The 15,650-nt window shown below is 34.3% G+C and overlaps 1 protein-coding gene across 1 annotated transcript in view; it reads left to right on the forward strand.

Moving 5' to 3' along the window:
* MMUT (methylmalonyl-CoA mutase) overlaps positions 1-14,162 on the forward strand; it is a 37,254-nt gene extending 23,092 nt beyond the window's left edge. Inside the window, exons 8-13 of the mRNA XM_027838371.1 lie at positions 1,408-1,523; positions 4,401-4,516; positions 6,406-6,537; positions 7,635-7,782; positions 10,156-10,323; positions 13,159-14,162. Coding sequence (XP_027694172.1) covers positions 1,408-1,523; positions 4,401-4,516; positions 6,406-6,537; positions 7,635-7,782; positions 10,156-10,323; positions 13,159-13,287 — 809 coding nt within the window. The 3' untranslated portion in view covers positions 13,288-14,162. The remainder of the gene's footprint in view (positions 1-1,407; positions 1,524-4,400; positions 4,517-6,405; positions 6,538-7,634; positions 7,783-10,155; positions 10,324-13,158) is intronic.
* Positions 14,163-15,650: the final 1,488 nt, after the last annotated feature.

Below are 15,650 nucleotides of genomic sequence, written 5' to 3' on the forward strand. Positions count from 1 at the left end.
ATAAAAGGATGTTTATTTGGCCATCTCTCTCAGACCAATAGACAATCATGGTGGCGGGCAGTTTATAAACCCTTCAGAGTAGGAGTTCCCCAGGGTGAGAATCAACCCTAACTGGTAAATAATTAATGGGAGAATGAATATTACAATTAGGGGTTGAACCTGAACTTTGAGTAAGTTATATACTTCTTAAGTTAACCCCAGTCTTGGGCAATCTATTCAAAGAATTTATGCCCTACCCAAGCCTGAGCAGAACACAATGGCTAGCCTATCTGCATAGGATCTGAACAAGAAAATTAGTTCAATCTCATTATTAGCAATGCCCTTCAAAAAACTGAACTTTTCAAATTAGGACTTTAGAAAAAAAGATGGGGGTGGTGGGTGAAGGGGGACTCTGGATCTGCCTAAATCATTGGTTATTAATAATCATTTCTCTAATAAACAAACCACTTAGTTACCTCAAATCTTTTAATTTATCTTCTCCCACACTACTAATGTTTCCTTTACAACTGGGATGAAATAAAGGAGGTAGGTTAATTGTTCTAGTTACTAGGATTCTTGGTTTGAGGTGGAGTTACACGGCCAGCCCTAGAACTTGGACAACCATTGTAGAACTGTTTATGGCCTAACATATGCCCATTTTCATGATGCTGCTATTGAGTCTTTTTAGTATTTAGCAAGTTTTAAATGTTCATCAAAAGACCCAAAGTTCTTTAAAATCTATTTTTCCGTCTTTAACGCTGACTCTGTCAGATGAGCTGAGTTCAAATCCCACCTCTAGCATTTATTATCTGCATGACTTTTGACAAGTTGCTTAACCTTCCTGAGCTCCAATTTCCTTATTTGTAAAATGAGAGAGTGAACTAGATGTCCTCTAGAGTAATTTCCAGCTCTAGAAATATGAATCTATGATTTTAATAGCTATTATTTGAGAAAATAAGAATATTTTTGTGCATTTTTAAAAAATTTTTAGGCAGTTGGGGTTAAGTGACTTGCCCAGGGTCACACAGCTAGTAAGTGTCAAGTGTTTCATCTGAAGCCGGATTTGAACTCAGGTCTTCCTGACTTCAGGGCTGGTGCTGTATCCACTATGCCACCTTACTGCCCCTATTGTGCATTTTTTTGTTGTCTGCCTGATACCTTTTAAAAGATAGGTGTGATTTTTTTTTTCCTTTTTACTCTCTATCTTGAGTTTAGATTTTTGAAAACTGTGATTTCTGTATTAATGTGATTATTAATGTGTTTAACTTCCAAAGGAAACTACCTGCTACTCAGAGCTTTATTCTTTGATTAAAAAAATGCATTTCAATGAAAGTGAAAGAATTTATAGAAAGCATATAATTGAATAATGTTGTGATTCCCCAGCTATTTATGAACATTGTCTACATTTTTCCCTTTGGAAATGAATAGGATCTGAAGTAATTGTTGGTGTGAATAAGTACCAGTTAGAAAAAGAAGAGCCTGTTGATGTTCTTTCCATTGATAACACTTCAGTTCGTAATAAGCAAATTGAGAAACTTAAAAAGGTAGGCCTACTTTCTGAAATTATTAACTTAAATTATGTGCTATTGTCACAAATAAATTGTCACCACGGATTTTTATTATATAGGAACTCACTATATATTATAATTATTTATGTACTTTGAGATTTTAAAAATATACAATACTTTATAGCTCAAGTTTTGCCTCTGAGCCAACTTGAACCCACTTAATTGCTTAAATTATTTTTATTTTGTTCATATATTAGTCCCTTAATAAGCTATGGTTCACAAATATGCCTTGTTGTTTTTTTTTTGTTTTTTTTTTTTAATTTTAGCTAGAATGCTAGAGATTGTCTTTAACTCCAAATTCTGATGAAGGCAAGATTACATCAAATATAAAATCCATAAAAGCATAATCTTTCATTGACATGTTCCTAAATCCCTGAATCTCCTTCATACTCCCCTTTTAACCTCATTAATATACCCAAGGTTTAGTTGGTTTGGGTTTTTGCTTTTTGCTCAGTTAGGAGAACCAAGTCTTCCTCTTACCCAATTCCTTTTTCCTATTCAATTTCCCCATGATGGTTCAAAATGTTTGACCCTTTGCCCCCAGTTAAAATCTGACTGTGATGTAATTTAGAAAGACATCAGTGAGATATGTTTTTGAAAAATAAAATAAAATTAGGACATTAGACATGATGATCTTTATGATCTTTTCATCTTTTGCTGTTTCTATGATTCGTTGATTTCCTTTTGCTCTTGGAAATAATATTTTTCTTATTTTATGTTGTATTTTTACTTATATTAAACATTTCCCAATTACATTTTTTAATTATTTAAATTTTTTTAAATTTTTGGTTCTGAATTTTCTCCCCACCTCCAGTCCCTCCCCTACCCATTGAGAGGGCAAGAAATGAGAAGTCCATTGTACATATGTCATGCAAAACTTATTTTCACAGTAGCCACATTGTGAAAGAAGGAAGCAAAAGCAAGAAAAAAAAGCAAAAGAAAATATGCTTCAGTCTGCACTTAGAGTTCATCAGTTTTCTGTCTGGAGGTCGATAGCATTTTTCATCATGAGTCCTTTGGAATTGTTGTGGACCACCATATTGATCAGAATAGCAAAGTCAGAAATGAGGTTAAATTTTTCAACTAATTATAGACTATTTTCACCTATAATATAAGCTATTTTGTATATGAGAGAATACTTATTCACAACTTTACAGTATTTTAGTTGTCAGTGTTTTTGTTTTTTATGTTTTTTTTGTTTTTGTTTTTGTTTTTTTTGGTAAGGGAATTTGGGTTAAGTGACTTGCCCAGTAAGTATCATGCATCTGAGGCTGGATTTGAACTCAGGTCCTCCTGACTCCAAGGCCGGAACTCTATGCACTGTGCCATCTAGCTGCCCCCTTTTTTTGTTTTTGTTTTTGTTTTTAAAAATACAGTTAGGTAAGCTTTTTTTCCTCCCTTTTTAATATGGGAACCAGATAATTGTAACCAACCACCAACCCACTGTCAATGATCATAATGGGTCTTTGATCTTGACTTAAGATTTAGTTCTTGAAGGAAATGAATAGTTGAGTCTCTATACTAGTTTAATCCAAGGTATTTGCAGATGGAAGCTTTCACATGAGGTGACCAGCATGCAATTTAATGTATTTCAGGGATAATGACAGTGTCATAAAACAGTTGTTTGAAAATAATTGATAGGATTGAATTTAGTCACAGCTTATAAATGCCTTAAATCCTTCCTCTAAACTTTTTGCTGTTTTCCTCCCCAAAACTGTTTTAAACTTTCTCTATCATAGCTTTTAAATTTGGCATGTAAGGGTTCTGCAGATGACATAATGAAAATAACCGTTTTCTTAGAAAACTTAGGAAAAGCTAAGTTTCTGTTGGTCTCTTCATTATGTCATGCTCTCTCTTGATCCCTTAAGTCTCAGGGACAATTTCTCTGCCTTTAGGGAAAGAACAAGTCCAGTTTGCATGTCAGGGCTTTAAGTGACTAGGGAGCTGCACCAAGGCCTTAGTTCTCTGGAACAGTCAAGTCTCAGGGGAACTTTTCCTGCCTTTTAGGGCAAACATAAGAAAATGAAATAGCTAGCCTAGCCTACGTGATAGATATTGCTCCTACCAAAGAAGTGAAACCCTAGAGTTGTTCTGATTTGCGTTTCTCTTATTAGTGATTTGGAAGAAACTTTTCACTTGGTAATAGTTTGTTCTTTTGAGAGCTTTTTATCCATGGCCTTTGGATAATGGCCACTGAGGAATGTCTTTTTGACTCTATTATGAAAAAAAAAATTATTCTAAGTGTTTCTGAAATATAGTTGGCTTATATTTTATTTTTTTTGTTTGTCTTTTTTTTAAAACTCGCTATCTTAAAACTCAGTGATAACTCATTAATAACTCAGTGAATGCAACCACCAGTGCCACTGACTGTTGGTAATTCTTAAATATTATAAAATGTGTTAGTTCAAAGTCTCTTATTTCACCTTCCTCTTTATTTCACTTTTAGCATATCTTTGAAACACTCAATCCAGTGTCCATTTTTATCCCAGTGTGTTTGCATCATTCAAATACAAGTCATGTAATACTAGAGGAAATGATTACATCATATATCATTCCCCTTTGGTTTCTAATTGAATGAATTAGTAGTATTGTGCCATAATTTCTGTGGTTTTCTTGGGTAACTTTTGGTACCAGTATAGAGCTACATATATATGTACTGATATTCTTTTCAAATTGGTCATTATCAATAGTTGGATGCCATTCCTTTAATTTACTCCATTTTCTCTTAATTAATGATATTTTATTGCTACAGAAATCAGGGAAAAATCACATGGCCTATCTCTGTTTCTCTTAATGTCTGCTGTGCTCTACATTTGCCTAATGTGTTCCTTTCTGTGATCTAAAACCCACAAGGTAAAAGCCAGCAGAGATCAAGAAGCTGCTGAAAAATGTCTTGCTGCACTCACTGCTTGTGCTGCCACTGGGGAAGGAAACATCCTGCATCTTGCAGTAGAGGCAGCCCGAGCAAGGTATGGAACAGTACATTTGAAGATTTAAAATTGACAAGATTCACTTTTGTATGTTTTTGTTTTATAAGAACATTCTTAAATACAGGAGTTGTCCATTAAATAAAGCAGAACTCTGTATGTCATCTGACCCTTAAAGAACATAAAGGAAACCAAAAACACTTTTTTCTTTTGTTTCTTACAACTCTGTTTTTGGGGAGCTTAAAATATTCATAATGAAGCATTTTTGTGATGATTTTGGTGGAATGCATAAAATACTAATTTTAGATTGCATTTTGCTGCAGTTAAATTCATTTGAAACTAGTGTCATAAGTTATTTCACTGACCTGATATAGTTTGTAGGTCATATTGTAATATCTCAGGTATGTGATCAAGAATTATTCCAGTCACCTTGATGTGCCTTTAGCCAAATGGCTCCTTTGACAAGTGATAATTTTTTGGCCTATTGTTACTGAGCTTATTCTTTATGAATCATATCAGCCAGAACACGAAGATTAGAAAAGTGTGCTATATATCATATGTTGGCATATTTTGAATCCTTTTTCAGTCCGTGAGCTTGGTTGAGCATTTATCCAAAGCAACTCTGTTATTTATACAGAAAGACAGCTTTAGTAGTTTTTCATCATGCTACATTTCTGTGGAAAATACCTAAGACTAGTAAAAGGAAAAAAAATCTAATTAATACTTATGATTTGGGGCAAGTAAGTACCTTTCTGTTCCTCAGTTTCCTCATTTTAAAATGTGAGCATTGGACTAAATAATCTTTGGGGTCCCTTCTAGCAATAACACTCTATGAAAGCATATGAGCATTTACATTCTTTTTGGAAAGCGATCTTTGAGTCCAGTTACTGAACTCAATTTTGTGTTAGCTATACAAGAATTTAGTGGAATGACCCCAAAAGCCTACGTTACTTTTTTGTTAAAATATGCCACTTAGCCTTGGGAATTGCAAAGCACTTTTTCTGTGAATTTTTTTAAATATAGGAAACAATGAACTCTGCTGTGAGATAAATCAGTAAAGTTACTATTAAAGTTGTTCAAAGTTGGTATGAGGAGGAAATCTAGGGATTTGTGCCTCTTTCTTATAGAAATAGAAGTTCACTTGAAGGTTAATGTAGTTTGCCTCTATACTCTGAATCTTTTTTTGTTGTGACCTATAGCATATTTGTTATTTTATCACTCTGAGTCTCTTGGGCAGAACTGTCAAAATTCATGAAATAATGTATGAATTTTAATGTGCATAAACATTCACTAGAGCATAGATTGTTATTACCAAACTTTTATTAATTCAGAATTCCATCATATTAGAATTTACTGTGATGCCTCACGTAACTTGTACAGTAATATCCATCAATTAATCTGATTTGCCACTAATTTATCATACTATCATACTAACACCAAGCTTTCAAGGTATGATTGTCTAGTAGACAGTAGTCTAATAGAATTTTTCTTTCTAGCTTAGTGTTTTGAGTAACATTAAACTGCACTAATAAAGCAAGAGAAAGTAAATGACCAATGTAGAATTTCCATTTTCAAACGATTTCATTCAAGAAATTTATTTTAACAAGTAATTACACATAATTATTGGTAAAAGCAAAATTATTTTTTGAGGTGATTGACTTTTTCCTTATAGTCCTTAAATGCCTGGATTTAAAAATATATATATAATATTCTCTCTCAGTTTTATGCTGTTTAGTTCACTGGGTAGAATGGATAATAAAATATATTTGCTCTGTATATTTTTAAAATTTTTATTAAAATCATTTTTATGGTTTTCAAGTTATCTTTTTTATGAAGACAATAAGATTATTGTCTGCTTGCATGCAGTTTTATGGTAAATATTTCCATCTTCTGAAGTAAAAAATATTAAGATCTTTTATTGTGTATTTTAGATGTACAGTTGGAGAAATAACAGATGCCATGAAAAAAGTGTTTGGTGAACATAAAGCTAGTGATCGATTGGTGAGTGGAGCTTACCGCCAGGAATTTGGAGAGAATGAAGAAATAGCCCTTGCTGTTAGTAGGTAAAAAAATTGAAATTTCTCAAAAGTATACAACAATCATATTTCTACTTTCTCAGAAACAGACCATAAATAAGTATGTGTAGCAAAGACAATCTTCTCTATGACCCATAAATGTTAAAAAATTGTAAAATAATGCCCATAAAACTTATGGAAATTTAGGAAATATTAATGAGGTTCTATGTCTGCATTTTTTAACTCAGCAATTTTGTTTGTCTCATGTTTGCCAAACAATTAAATTTACTTTCACCATTTTCTCTTTGTATATTTAAAAGTTTCCTTTCAAAGTTTCATTTTTATGGTCAAATGATATCTATGAAGCACTTATCTACTCAGAATTTTCTGTAAAATGTGCAAAGTTACAGCTTCTCCCCCCTCACCCCCACAACCACTCCCCACACACATACAAGTACTTAGAATCTAACTTACCCTGGATGCACTGCCACAGGATTTTTTGTACCCCTGTCCCTGCCCCAACTCCCTTTCAGCTCCCTTGTTAGTATGTTATCTTCACCTATTAGAATGTAAGCTCCTTGAAGGCAGGACTGTTTTTCTTTCTGCCTGAATTTGTATACCCAGTACTTTGTACCATGCCTGACACATAGTAAGCACTTTATAAATGCTTCTTGATTTGAGTTAACTTGATGTGTATTCTCCTAGAAGTCAAGTGACCTTGGTTCTAATCCAGGTTCTTATACCAGCTAGCTACATGGCTTTAGAGAAATGCCTTGACTTTTTTAAATTAGAAAAATTCAATTTTCTCATCTGTAAAATGGGAAGTTTTTAACTGGGTGATATCTAAGTGGCCAAGTTGCCCATTTCCCCTATCCTGCATATCTATGATCTTCTCCATGCTGGAAATAGATCACTGTGTTCTAAAATGTTACAAGTCTGGCCTTTCAAACTTTCTTGGATCTGTTTAGATTTCAAAAGAAATTTCTTACTTTAAAGAAAAATAAAAATAATTGGAATATCAACCTGGTAATTACCAACCAGTTGAAGGACTGTTAATAAATTTGAAAGAGTTTTGATAATAAATCACAATTTGTATAATGTACTATTGAATAATCAGTTTGAATGTAGTTATAACTGTTCTTTAGAGTCCAGAAGTTCATGGAATGTGAAGGGCGTAGACCTCGTCTTCTTGTGGCAAAAATGGGACAGGATGGCCATGACAGAGGAGCAAAAGTTATTGCTACAGGGTTTGCTGATCTTGGCTTTGATGTGGATGTAGGCCCGCTTTTTCAGGTACCTAAAAAAAAATCATAAGGAAATTTTAAAAAAAATACCATGGTTTGCATTAGAGTTGAAAATCTAATGAGGAAATTTTCTTTATAAGAAAATAAGGTAAGAATCAGGTTGTAAAATTCCAGTGTGAAATCGATAGAAGTTATGGGTAAAGTAGCTAGTGAACTGTTAACAGTTTTTGGGTGAAGAGAATTGAATTTGATTGTGATAAGGAACCAAGGATAAATTCAGTGTGATTTAATTGTATCTGAGTTACTTGTGCTTTTTGGGAGGCAGCAGGATGTAATAGAACATCAGACTAGAGTCTAGGACGAGACTGGGACTCTAATTCTGGTTCTTTTACTAATAACTCCATGACCACGAGCAAGTCATCTTCAGTTTTCTAATGCTTATTGTCCTTCTTACTAAATTAGGGGCTCAAGCAAGAGATAGTTAAGGGTCTATACATATCTAAAAAATGTTATAATTGTAATCAGATATTTTGGAAAGAAATATTACTTCATATTCAGTTTTCAAGATATTTACTAAGTTTGTATAATTAGCAAAGATTAAGATCAAGGATCTCATTCTGCCAAATGTTGCAAAGTGAATTGCTTTTTTTTTTTTTTTTTTTGCTGTTAAGCGTAAAATTGACTCTGCTTCACGTTGTACATGCCCTCAGACTTCTGCATATATAGAACCTATCACGTGTCCTTGGACAAAAACAAGAAAGCTGTCTTGGTGTAGTATCTAAGATAATGAAAAGAAAAAAGGTGGCAATAATCATTCTTGTCTAAGTGACAGGGATCTATTATCATCAATATTTGTTGAATTTATTGCCATTTTTGCCAAGCTGCAACTCCCCAGACGGTTTCCTTCCCAGGATGATGGCTGTAGACACTGGCCTGAAGCACTGCTGTTCCATCAGGGTCTGAGGGTACATGGTAGTCAAAGTGGTAGTGGTGGTGATTGTGGTTTGACTTGCCTGGCACGTGCTTCCTCCTGTCTCTCCCTCAGGCTACCACTCACCTATCATTCACCTAAGGCCATATTTGGAGCCAGGAAGACCTGAGAGACGGCCCAGGACCTGGAACCTAAGAGCTTTTAGAATAGCAGTGCTTCTAGGCCAGTGTCTGTAGCATCATCCTGGGAAGGAAGCCGTTCATGGAGATGCAGCCTGGCAAAAATGTTCCTGCAGATGCTACAGCTATAGGCACTGAAGACCCTGAAAAGAAAGTTCTTGTCACGAAAGGCCTTCGCACTATCACATGTTTCAATATCAGTAAATAATACAATTTATCAGTGGAAATTATGTTTAAATACAGGCATTACCATTTGCTTTGCCTCTGACCACCAAGGAACAATTTATCTGACTCAAACCTGAGGGTTTCTGAGTTGAAACCTTTTATAAGAGTTTCCTCAATGAAAATGTGAGCTTTATGAGAGGCAGGGGATGTCTTCTGTATTTATAACTCCAGTGTTTTGCCTTTGCTTCCTTCAAGACCCAGCTAAAATCATGTCTTCTAAAAGAAATCTTTACTGATCCCTCCTAATGCTAGCACCTTCCCATCTGTTGATTATTTCCAGTTTACCCTATATAAAGCTTGTTTGTACGTAGTTGTCTGCATGTTGTCTCACCATTAGACTGTGAGCTCCTTGGGAGCAGATACTGGCCTTTACTTTTCTTTGTATCCCCAGTGCTTAGCACAGTGCCTGCAACCTAATAGGCACATAATGCATGTTTATTGACTGTTAATTGACTGAATGAGTGCTTAATAAATGTTTTATTCATTCATTCATTCATTTTATTTATTCTTAAACTATTTATTTATCTTCCTCATAAACTTAAGGCACCTTTTTGGAGAATATTCTAAAGAACATTAATATCATTGGTAGAGTTTTAATCTGTGAACTAAATCAGATTTTAACTAAGCCATCTTAATCCTAAGTCATTTCATGCATCTGAGATATGATGTGTACTTCAATTTGAATTAATAAAATGTTAAGATTAGGTACTAGAACTATGATTTCACTGGTATAAGGAAATCCAGGGTGAGGAAACTTCTTCTTGAAATAAAGATTAGCCCTTTGTCTGCAGCTTCTGTAGTCTTATAGACTTGTCTGGGGCATGGAAAGGTTAGGTGACCTGCCCAGGGGCACATTCATCAGAGGAGGAATTTGAACACAGATCATCCTGACTTCAAGGTCAGTTCTCTATCTACTCTGCTGCCGGGCCATTCCCATGAAGTAATGTTTTTAATCCCCTCAGAGTTTTCTAAGGAAGAAAATGATTTTGTAATGTTTTTGTTTAAGTAGTATGTACTGTTCTTAATCACTTTTTAAAATCCTTACCTAAAAGTAATAATGATTGTTACCATCCTTCTATTTGTTTAGACTCCTAAGGAAGTGGCTCAGCAGGCTGTGGATGCAGATGTTCATGTTATAGGTGTGAGTACACTAGCGGCAGGTCATAAAACCCTGGTTCCAGATCTCATCAAAGAACTGACTGCTCTTGGACGGCCAGATATTCTTTTAGTATGTGGAGGAGTAATACCACCTCAGGTAATCTTCATCCCTATCTGTTTTAAGTAAAATTATGTGGATGGGACTTCTTAGTAAAGACAACTCTTATACAGTTCTTGTATTTACTGTAAGATTTTATTGGACAAATAAATCTGTGAAACAGTTTCCTGAGAATTTTACTAAGTTAGGTCTAAGGACCAAAAGGTCTTTTCTTTTGCTGTGCAATGGAACTCTCTCTAGGTGTTATGTCCTCCCATGAGAATGTGTGCTCCTTGTAAGCAGAGACTATTGCTTTTATATTTGTATTGCCAGTGCTGAGCACAGTGCTTGCCATATAGTAATTGCTTAATAAATGCTTTTCCATGATAATTCTACAGAGCCCAGGAGAGGTTAATGGCATCATTTTCTATCAAACTACATTCTAATTTATTTATGCAACTTATTTTTGACAACTTAATAGGCTTGTAAATACATAATATAATTCTGCTTTGTTTCTGAAATAACTGACATCCTAAAATACTTATATTTTAAAAAATTGCAACATGAAAGTTTTTTTAACTACTTTTAAAGGAATTATGGTTTCCTATTTGAATCAATCAATCAAAAATAATTATTAACCACCTACCATATGCAAGGTACTGCATTAGGCAAGTACATTCTTTGTACAAGTACAAAGAATGAAATAATCTTTACTCAGTAGTAAGCTTATATTCAAATGGAAACAAGTATATGTGTGCTGTATGTGTATTTATATGCACATGTATATAATAAGGATAAAGTTAATAAATACATACATATCCATTCATATTAGTTAAATCCAAAGTAATTTGGGAGGGAAAAAGTCATTAGCAGCTGGTGGGAATCAGGAAAGTCTTCATGCAAAAAATGGTACCTGAGCTGTATCTTACACAAAGAGAGGGATTCTATGAAATGGAAATAAGAAAGGAATGCATCCCAGGTATGTGGGACAGCCAGTCCAAAGGCATGGAAATGAGAGATAAGGTGTCATAAGTGAGGAACAGCGAGAAGGCCATTTTGACTGGATTTGCAGTGTTTGAGAAGGGGAATAATGTCCTATCAAACCAGGTTTTGTAGGGCTTTAAAAGCTAAATAAAGGAATATGTACTTATTTCACAGGGAAAACTAAACCACTGACCCTTATTTTCATTTTAGGTGAGATGCTCTGAACATCTTAACAGTCCTTTCTGTATAGAATAAAGAATGTGAAAAATAGCTCCCTTGTCCTATTCAGGGACATGCTGACACTGTGCCTAAGCTTTCTTCATGTGCTGAAGAACATAAAGGAGATTTGGGTGTTCTGGAGAATATAAAATACATAGTCAAAAGAAATCTGCCCTAGCCCTGATCATCTCCTCTTGATATCACATTAAAATGAACATTCATGCACATCGTAGCCTTGCTTTATTTCATATTCACTCTATTTTCAAGTGGCATGAGATGAAGGACTATTTTTTTCAATAGGCCAGAATGGTATGTGGGGGATTGACTAGAATGGAAGGAAGTCCCACTCAGAAATTATGCAGCTGCCCTTTGTAATTGTAATAGAATAGAATGGAGAAAAAAAAGAAATGACGTATTACCCTGACAAAAGAGAACACATGCCACAGTCCACTCCTTTATTCTTAGACTCTTTTAAGATTCTAACAGTCAAATGTCACTTTTACCTCATTTACCTAATTCACCTTTCCCTTATTATATATAGAAAAATCAGCAAAAAAAATGTGAAATGAGATAATGTGAGCAAGCAGCTTAGTCTTAATGACATTATGAGGACATCAAATAAGATCAGAAAAGGAAGTTTGATTTGACTTGTCAGAACCTACATTTGATTTGACTTGTCAGAGCCTCCACAAGCTTAGCCTTTGAGAACCCAGGACACTGCAGTGAAGCACTGGTATAAGACTTCAGTGGGATTTCAAACAATATTTTATTTTTTAAAAAAATAAAGAGTAGTAGTACAACTAAAGAATTTTATACTACTTTAAAACTTACCATGATGAAAATTGACATTTCAAGGTTTTAATTAATGCCCTCTGTAGTCAAAATTAAAGACAATAACTTGACAGTCATGCAGAGAACATAATGAAAAGGGAGAAGGACTAATGAAAAGGAGGTTTATATCTTTGTTTAAAATCTTTAAGTTCTCTTTAGATGTGGTTTCTTAAAATTATGTTCCCATAAGTTTTGTTTTATAACTTTAAGTTTCTTCATAAAATAGCTTCATATCTTATCCTGCATATGATGGTTGTTAAAGAGTCATCTAATATTAATTAGAGTTGGAAATAAATTTTGAGTGCCATCGAGAAAGAGCTACGGCTAAGCGAAGTGAAAATTATCCCCTTCTGATAAAAGAAGACCAACATCAGACTTTTACAATAAATCTAGAGGTACTCTGTGAATAATTTTTTTTTTCGTATCTGATTTCCATCAAGTTAAATGAGAGAGAAAAGGAGACTTTTGGAGACAATAAGATTAAGATCTTTATGGGAAACTACTTTTGAAATGAGCCATAGAATAATAATGATATTTATGTAGTTAGTAAATATTTATTATGTGCTCACTGTATGCCAGCACTGTGGTAAGTGCTGGGGATACAAAGAAGAAAACAAATAAACAAACAAACAAAAAAACCTATCTTCTTAGCTCTATAGAACGATAGCAAGATAAGTGAAAGGTAACAGAAATCGAAGTGCATGATTACTGTGGTTTAGATGTGGCTTTGGAATAGTGAGGACAGCGAAGAGACAATGGATTCATGGTTCTTATTTCCTTAGTGTTCTTTACCATCACAAAATAATATTAGAATAAATTGTCTCTTTCTTGCTCCCTGAATTTTAAAATTTCTCTCAACAGGATTATAGATTTCTATACAACATTGGTGTTGCCAACGTGTTTGGTCCTGGAACTCGGATTCCAAAAGCTGCAGTTCAGGTGCTTGATGACATTGAGAAATCCTTGGAAAAGAAGCAACAATCTATGTAATATCAAATATTTTGTCTTAATGTGTTGTCAAATTTCTATTAACACTTGATTAATGAAGAGAAAAAATACATCTAAAAACGATCTATGCCACATGTTGCCTTGTGTACTTTCTGAGAAAGTTTGAAATCTAAAACCTTACTTGTGAAAATTATATAATTCTTCAGAAATATATACATATGTAGATATGCATTTCATCTTACACATGAAAATCTGTTGGTTGTCAGAAAAAAAATACATTTTAAGATTCTACCAAAAACCCTAGATAATTAAAATTATATTGAGATTATTCTATTTAGAACTACTTTTTTTCATTGATCCATGTGCATTCATATATAATAAATCTTTATGCAAAAGGAAAATTTACCAGTCCTGATCTTGATTTCATCATTACATATTTATATAATTTAGTCCTTCTGAAGAAGGGCACCTACATAGTGTAACAACAACTGGGACCACTGGGTGGAATTTTACACTGAGTTGAAATTTGGCTCAATATAAGGAAAAACGTCCTAAAACAGAATTGTTGACAAAAAAGAATGGGCTCCCATCACTGGATATCTTTAAGTAGGAGACTTGATGATTTGTCAGGATTGCTATAAGGGGAATTGATGCTTCGTTTGGAAGCAGCAGGAGATTACCTTTGAAAGCCAATCCAGCCCTTCGATTTTGTTATTCTATGAGTAATATTAAATAATGTTATGGTAGAGAATTTAATTGAATCAGAATTAGAAACTATAACATTGTGGGAGAAATTATTCAGAGATTTTTTTTCTATTGCTATTTCTTATCAAGTAAAGTAATGTATGTGAAAATGCTTTGTGAATTGTCAAGTGTCATACAAATGTAAGGCATTAAAATATTAATAACGCTTTTTACTTTATTTTATTTTCCATTGTATCCTACCTCCTTTTATAAAAAGGAATAAGAAAGAGTGGAAAAAAGTCATCAAAACTAACCAGCCTATTGAAAACCTGTTACATTCTGTGGATTGTTCCATATCTGTAGTCCTCTGCTTTTGCAAAAAAGCTGGGGATGCTATTTAAGACATTGTCATTAGGATGGGATTATAACATGATCACCAGTTAAATCCAGTATAGTATTTTATCAGTGTACAGTTTCAGAGTTAGGAAGGATCTCAGAGGCCCGCTATTGTAAACTGGAACAATAATCCCCTCTACAGGATAACTGACAATTGGTTCTCTAGGCTTAGTTTGAAGACCTTTAACAAGAAGGAACCCGCTACTTGCCATGGTAGCTCATTCCATGTTGAGATTGTTAGGAATTCTAATTGTTAGAAGTTTAGTCTTATATCAAGCCTAAATCTGCTTCTTTGCAACTTTCATCTATTGTTTCTAGTTGTTTCCTCTGAAGGCAAACACAATAAAGCATATTATCCCTATTTCTCATAAGAACTCTTCAAATACTTGAAGAAATCTATCATTTACCTTGTAAATCTTCCTTTTTTAGGCTAACCATTCCAAACTCTTTCAGCTTTTTATCATGTGATTTACTCTCAAGGCCCTTCATACTGCTCACCCTCTAGATATTTTCCAGCTTATCAATATCTTTCCTAAAATATGAGACCCAGAGCTGAACACAATGCATAAGATACGATCTTCATCAGGACAAATCATAGTAGGATTGTTGCCTGCCTAGTCCTGTGTACTTTTACCTGTCTTAACACAGCCTCAAATCACATGTCCTTAGAACAATTCATGGGAAAAATAGCAGACCTCTCTATTGTTGCTGTCTCATGGAAAATACCCACTTGTGTATCTTAAAAGGGAGTTATCAACTCCCAGTTCCTGCCTTTTCTTCCTGTGACTTTTACTGGATATTCTTTCACCTGGCAACATCTATTGATTTCCATCATTATTCTTTGATGAACAAGATAGCTGTTTGTTCCTCAGACCATTCAGCTGCTTCCTCTTCAAAAAATGCTTTATTATATCTTTTACTTAGCTCTGACTTTTGGGTGATCCTTTTCCCCTCTTTCCTCCATATCACTTTCCAACCTTCTAACACAGGTTAGCTTCTCCATATCTACATTATATTTATTTTGTTCCTTCCTTCCTTCTGATACGGTCTTAGGGGTTAGGTGCCCTGGCACCCCAAAATAACGATACCCGAGTCCTGCCAGAAAGAATTTGACCCAAGCCTTCTTGTAGCCAAAAACAAAGTTTATTGAAGATTCGCCATATTAGACTCTTAAGGAGTCTGAGCATTTATGGACTAGTGGCTAGATTGATCTGAGCATCTTAATGGAGACAAGATGGACCTTATATACAGAAAGACCATGGGAGAGTGGCCAAGTAATCCATGAGGTAATAGAATTCCCAAGGGTGGGAAATGGAGCCTAGGTG

Source organism: Vombatus ursinus, unplaced genomic scaffold, assembly GCF_900497805.2.
Source record: "Vombatus ursinus unplaced genomic scaffold, bare-nosed wombat genome assembly UNPS02014826.1, whole genome shotgun sequence".
NCBI classification, from domain to species: Eukaryota; Metazoa; Chordata; class Mammalia; order Diprotodontia; family Vombatidae; genus Vombatus; species Vombatus ursinus.